Raw genomic sequence first — 6,915 nt, 5'->3', positions numbered from 1 at the left:
CTGGTTGCTTTTGCTCCATCTTCTCTGGGACACCCTCCTGGCTGCCCTGCCCACAGTGCTGCATCTCCAAACCCACCCAAAGATGTGAAATGCTCCAGACAAACCCAGCCAGGGCCAAGCATGGCAGTGGGCACAGAAGTGCTCATCCCTCACCCCAGCTCTGTGGTGGCAGGGCACCCTCCCAGCCTCAGGACACTGGGACATGAGCACCCAACCTTCAGTGTGACACACAAACCTGCCAACCTCAATCCTCCCCCACCACAGCACTCCCAGCACCTGGACATGCCCACCCCTCAATTTTCAAGCTAAATCCCACAAGGCTCCATCTACACCAGAGCCTTGTGCAGGGTGAGGTGACAAGAGGTGACACTGCACCTTCCCCAGGTGTCTCTGAGGAAAGGGGAGAGAATGTAAAAAACATCACCCAGAGCCAGAGAGGAAAAGACACACAAAATGCCAGAGAAACAAAACCTGCCTATCTGACAACACAGGGACAGCAGCAGGACAGGGGGGTCAGGGAGGTGCCACAGGGGATGTGTCCAGCAGGACAGGGGGGTCAGGGAGGTGCCACAGGGGATGTGTCCAGCAGGACAGGGGGGGGTCAGGGAGCTGTGCCCAACAGCACAGGGGTGACCTCTGAGGCCCAGAAGCACCATTTTAAGGTCAGTTTTGGCAAGGACAGCAGAAGCACCTTCTGTTCAAAGCCCCCTTGGGCTCTGCCTAGGATTGGGGTGGGGGCTCTGCAGCCACAGCAGCACTGGGAAGGCTGCACAGCATCTCAGCAGAGCAAGAGGCGACTATGGCAAATTTAGGACATTTAGATTCAAGTCTCAAATGCAATAATTACATCACCAACAGCCCTCTCCTACCACCACTCGCCAACAGCAGCCACATCCGAGGCCGGGGCGAGTGCCAAGCACGTGTTTGCTCCCCGGGCATCGCCCCCAAAGGCACCGATTGCGACACGGGCGCAGATCCGGCAGCCCGGGCACATCGTGGCCGCTGCCAGCAGCGCTGCAGGAGCCAGCAGGGTGTGTGTGTGCCGGGCTGTGCCGCTCGGAGCGCTCGGACAGCCATGGGCTCGGCCGGGCTCCTGCTCCTGCTCCTGCTCCCCGCGCTGCTCCCCGCGCACGCTGATCCCTGCGGGGCGCAGCGCCCCGACAGCTCCACCGCCCCCAAGGTAGGACACTCGCCAGCCCCGGGCTGCCACGGGCTTCGGGGAGCTCTGCTGAGCCTCGCTGTCCCTGGGGAAAAGGGAGAAACTCCTGCAGCAAACGGGAATCGTTCGCTGGCCAGAGCGCCTCGAATTACCCAGCTTTGTCAGGATCCCAACAGAGACCTTGAAACAAGGCGGGTGGGCCGGGTATTTTGTGGTGCAAACCGCCGCGACAAAGCCGGGCTGTCCCACCCAGGGCACCCACAGCCGCTGCCAGCATCGCTTCTCGGCTGTTTTTCTTCCCCCCAGTTCATTTGCAGATGTTGCTGTAAATACAAGAGGGAGAGCTAGCAGCACAATCACTTTTGCCGCGGGCGGGGTGTAAATGAGGGTCTCTGCTGCCAGCCCAGCGGCTGTCACAGGCTGTCCCTCCCTCCCCGCAGCTGCTGGGCACCTGGCTGTACGTGGCAGGGGCTGCCCAGTTCCCGCAGCACCGCGTGGAGATGCTGCTCATCGACCGCGCCTTCCTGCGCCTGGAGCCCGCGGCCGGCGGGCAGCAGCTGCTCATCAGCCACTACGTGGCCGTGTAAGGTTCAATCCCTGTGCTCCCGACCCATCCCCGCCCTGATGCTGCCCTAAAATCTTTCAGCACCAGATAGGCGCACGGTTCCAGATTGGTTTCTCCAAGAGGAGCCTCTCCTCCCTGCTCTGTGCACCCTCTCCTCATCCCCTTTATTTATTTATTTCAACACACCGCGGGTTTTAGACAAGTTCTGCAGGGATCAGAGGTCTCACAGGCACCAAGCCCTGCAGGCAAGGAGATCTCTCCCAGGGAGGAGACCTCTCCAGAAATCTCTGTGCCGTCCCTGCTGGCCCTGCCCGGCACCAAAATCTGTTTCCCCCACAGGGTCAGAATTTCAGGGGATTAATTTTTTCGTGCCAGCGCAAGCAGCACTTTGAGGTTTCAGTTATTTCGGGGTGGAAAATGTCTGACCACCAAGGAGGGGGGAACAATGGCAAGACTGAGACCACGAGCTGCCACTGGAGGTCAGGCAAATACACGAGAGAAATGCCTCGATTTTAACTTTAACTCTGAGAAGGTGGCAGGTGCCTGTGTGGGGTCAGGACCAGGGCTGGGGCTTTGCTGGTCCTTCCCAGACCGTGGCATCACCCCGTTCCCCTCTCTCTGCAGGGGGGACCAGTGTTTCACCAACAACCAGACGTACCTGGAGGTCAGGGCCGGGGACGCGGCGCTGGTGAAGCACGGTGAGCAGCGAGACGGGCTGTGACCAGCCCGGCTTCACACCGGCTGACACACAGAGACACTTCTCCCTGTCCTACATCATCTCCTGCATTTTATTCCCGAGTCTCTTTGCCTGTGTGAAGGCTCGGTGGGCTCCAAACATCTCCCCAAACCCGGGGGATCGCAGCCCCACTAAACCCAGCAGCAAACCTGCTCCCATCCCTGCGGGAGGATCCCGCCCTGTTTGTGAAGGAGGGAAGGAGGGACACCCACGGCAGGTTTCAGTGAATTAATGAAGCCTCTCGTTCTGAGTTGCTTCCTCCTTGCTGAGGAAGAGGGGTGAGCCAGTCTGGGTGGGAATTGCAGCCCCCTGGGACACAGTTTGCACTGACCCTTCATACCCCGAGTCCCACACACCACATCATTCAGCACATTCCAACAGCAGGACAGGAGCTGGGGGGGGTTTGGCTCTTTCACAGCCCAGCCTCATTTTTAAAAAATACCATTTATATTAACCAAGAGCCAAAGAAAATCACCCAATTTCCTGCTACTGAGGGTTGAATCCCAGGGACTACTGACATTGCCCATGCCTGGGCTGGAGTTTATTGCTGCTGCAGCACTGATAATCTGATTTATTTTATCTGTTCTCTCCAAGCCAAGACCCACCAAACTGAGGGGATGCTGATGAACGTGAGCTCTGAAAACCTTTTACTCGTCCAGTACCAAATGCAGAGGGAAAGGACTTATTTGGGGCAGTATCTCTACGGTATGAAACTCCATCCTGAAGTAATTTTAAGCTATCACAGCATACCTGAACACACACACAAAATTATCTACTAAAACCACACAGCATCTTGATTTCACCAACAGTCAGTGACTTTCCTGAGACCAGCACTCTAGGGTAGGATTTTCAAACCCCATTAAATCCCACATCTCTTGGCAGAGCAGGAAAAGCAGATTAAAGACCAAACCCACTTACACCATAAATATTCAAAGAACAGGAAGCAAATACAATTCAGCATCGATATTGCTGTAAAATCTCAACATTTTCAAGCCAACATGGTGTTTCAGTGCTTACATCCCAGGGTAGAAGCCACAGCTTTGCAATGCTAAAGCTGATCAGATTTAACCTCAAACCCATAAAGCAGCAGTTTTGACCCTGATAATGCTCCCCATCACCTTGCCAGGCTGCAAAGCAGTTGCTTAAGAGATTTTGAAGACAAATATGGAAAACTGCCTCCATCCTCTGCCTTGGGCCCTCCTGACACCCCAGGAGTATCAAACCATCCTGCAACCCCTTTAAGCATGCAGGACCAGAGTTGTTTGGGAGTTAAACAAGTGATGCCTGAGGTTGGTTTTGTTCAGGTGTGTTCACAGATCACATCCACAGCAAACACTGGTGGGGAAGGGGGGCAGCAAGGGCAGGGACGTGGCACAAAGGGCTGGGCTGAGCCCACCACTCCCTGTTTAACACCTGATAAATCCTTCCCCAGCCCGGAACCGGAGCATCAGCGCGGCCGAGCGGGAGGAGTTTGAGCAGCACGCCCAGTGCCTGGGGCTGGGGGCAGAGCAGATCGTGTATGCGCCCTGGAAAACGGTACTGGGGCAGCAGAGCCACCACAGCCCCTCCCTGCAGGAGGGAGGGAGCCCGGGCTGCACCCCCAGCTGGGCTCCTGGAGACCTGGGTTCAAGGTGTTGGGACTTATTTAGGGGGTTAAACAGCCTGAGGGGTGGTTTAACAGGGTTTAAAGTAGCACCCCTAAAATAAATGCACCTCTACAGGAGTCCTGGTAACAGCCTACCCCTGCCAGGAGGGGATAAGCAAGGGATTTTTGCCCTGAAATTACTGATTTTGCCTTGAACAACCTCTGATTTTGCCCCCCAGCAAGGACCAGCTGCCCCCAGGGATTGCAGAAAGAGCAGGAGGCCCCAGGGATTTTTTCCTTCAGGTTTTCCATCAAAGCATTAACCAGGTCCAGTCCTCACCTCTGCCACCTGATTGGAGACATTTTATCCTACAAATGCCCCAGACCCTGAGTCAGCTTTGCAGGGGCTCCTGTTGGCAAAGTAAAGATGAAAAACATCTTACCTTTGCTCTCTCATGGTCATATGCTCACCCACAGCAGCAGGCTCTGAATTTTCAGAGGTACAAAAAACCCCACTCCATCATTGTCCCCATCAATTATCCAACCTCCCCACAGGTTCAGGGCAGCTAAAAACAGAGAGTGAAACCCTGGGGCTGGGTCAGGTCTCCCCTCCCAATGAGCAAACAAGCAGCACCCAGCAGAGCCCAGCCCCTGCACATTAACTGCACCAGCTGTGGGCTGGGGGGGCTGCAGTCTCTGTACCACATTTAAATCTGGGCAAAATGAGGGGAATTAGTCAGGACTGTCTGTGCTTACGAGCTCTGGTGCAACTGGGGTTGGCAGTTACTGGCTAAAGTAAGCACCTGAGGAGTAAAGAAGCAATTAAACAGATGCAGAAAACATTTTGGGGACTTTTGAAGGAGGTGGATGTGAACAGAGCAGATTCAGAAAGCCCAGTATCAGCTGCAGGCATTAACAGAATTTCACCTGAGTGCCTGAGCAGCACAAGTTTTTGGCTTATTTTCCCCAAAGTCTGAGTTCTCCCTTTCCTTCAGAGCACACATAGCCCAACTTTGCCCAAGAAACTTGGCTTCTTCTTCCCAGCACAGGCCTGGGAAATGGCAGCAGCAGGAGCTGAGCAGCTGGACAAGCAGTGTCTGTGCTGGGCCAGCACAGGGAAGCCCTCTTAGACACAATCAGCTAAAAGGGGAAAGAAAAACACTTCTTTCTTGAGTAAATTCTCTCTTGCTGGCACCTTGGCAGATTCACTTACCCTGTTTTTGTTGTTTTGACAGGAGGTGTGTCAAGTGGAAGAAGTGGAAGGCAGCAGCAGCAGCAGCCCACACCCAGAGCCCGTGGCTGCAGCCACAGCCTCACCTGCTCCAGGTACTGCCTGGCCTGGGAGTGCAGGGAACTGACCCCACACAGGGCAATAAATGCTTTCTTCAAATCAGATATAGTTTGGTGGCAAATTGTTTGGGAGCAGATGGTTCTGAAGAGGTCAGGTGTGGGGTTTGGAAAAAAAAAACCAAACTCCCTCCTCATCTTGTGTGTTATCCAGCTAGAATCACTAGGAGAGGCAGCCTGGAGCTTCTACTGATCTTGGAAAAGTGCTCTGCCAAAAAGCAGGGCTGCAATGCAGCAGTGAGAGAGAGCAGCCAGGAGAGGGCAATCATAAACTACTTTAAACAAGCAAACCAGGCATTTGAGGAGTAACTGGGATATGGAGAAGGCTGGAAGCTTAGCTGTAACTGTACAGCCTGAGCAAAAGGGGGCTTAGCTAAAGGGAACCACCCAATTCTTGTGATAACAGCCTGACTGCCAGGTAGCCCAGGTGGGACAGATGGTCCTGCCCAAAGCCTCTGGACCAGGCAAGTGCTCCCTGATCATGTCCATCCACAGCCTGGTTTGCACATCATGTCTGACACAAATTATCCTCCTGCCAGAGGGAAGGGGTGCTAACACAACCCAGCCTGGATTTTTAGTTTCCCAGTTTCCTCATTCTCAGCAAGCTCAAGACCCTGGAGATGAGAATTGCCAAGAATGACTCTGCTGTCCCTGCCTCCAGTACAGCCCTGCACTTGTCAGGCACCTCATACAGCCCCAAGGGGGGGAACAGCACCATCCCTGCCATGGTAAAAATGGACAAGTGTAAGAGACTGCTGCTGCATGTCTGGAGAGTAATTCAGTCTCAGCTCTAACTTAGTAATTAAGCACTCAAAATATCTCCCTTCCTTAAAAAGGAAGAAAAGGAGAAAAGCCAGAGGGAAGGCAGCAGTGAGCCCCATGACTCACTCTGGAGCTGCAGGGTGCTCTGTTTCTGTCCAGATGCCTTTACCAGGCAATATTTCAGTGTTAAGCCTTTGGAGTAACTGCTCTAGCAAAAATGAACTTTGCAAAATCACAGAATCATTAAGGTTAGAAAAGATCTCCAAGGTCAAGTCCAACCTGTGACCAATCCCCACCTTGTCAAGCAGACCAGAGCACTGAGTGCCAGGTCCAGTCATTCCTTGGACACTTTCCAGGGATGGTGATTCTTCCACCTCCCTGGGCAGCCCCTTCCAAGACTTGACAAATCTTTCAGTGAATAAATTGTTCCTGATGTCCAATCTGAACCCCCCTGGCACAGCTTGAAGCCATTCCTTCTCCTCTTGTCCCTTGTTCCCCAGGAGCAGAGCCTGACTGCACCCTCCTGCGTCAGGGAATTGTGGAGAGTGAGGAGGTTCCCCCAGCACTGCTTTTCTGCAGGATGAAAAAATCAGTTCAGCCCATTCCCTCCAGGTCTTGAGGCACAGGTACCCAGCCAGCCCTTCCTTCACTTACCTCTTTATCAGCAAACAAACTCATTGAACAAACTGCCTGACCTCTGCAGAGGGCAGAGGGGATGCTGGCAGCAGCTTCCAGCACTGCAGTTCAGGGCCCATCTCAGC

At 54.0% G+C, this 6,915-nt stretch overlaps 1 protein-coding gene across 1 annotated transcript; it reads left to right on the top strand.

Moving 5' to 3' along the window:
• The first annotated feature begins 957 nt into the window (after positions 1–957).
• On the top strand, positions 958–5,440 carry LOC306811050 (alpha-1-acid glycoprotein-like). Its single transcript, XM_079324310.1, has 6 exons — positions 958–1,180; positions 1,600–1,742; positions 2,349–2,422; positions 3,055–3,165; positions 3,893–3,996; positions 5,281–5,440. The coding sequence occupies exons 1-6, from the start codon at positions 1,076–1,078 to the stop codon at positions 5,401–5,403; spliced, it is 660 nt and encodes a 219-aa protein (XP_079180436.1). The 5' UTR covers positions 958–1,075; the 3' UTR covers positions 5,404–5,440.
• The last annotated feature ends 1,475 nt before the right edge of the window (positions 5,441–6,915 follow it).

The sequence above is a fragment of the Erithacus rubecula genome, assembly GCF_903797595.1.
Source record: "Erithacus rubecula genome assembly, chromosome: 21".
Lineage (NCBI taxonomy): Eukaryota > Metazoa > Chordata > Aves > Passeriformes > Muscicapidae > Erithacus > Erithacus rubecula.
The sequence above is the reverse complement of the archived record's forward strand: the minus strand, read 5'-3'. Positions and strand labels throughout refer to the sequence as shown.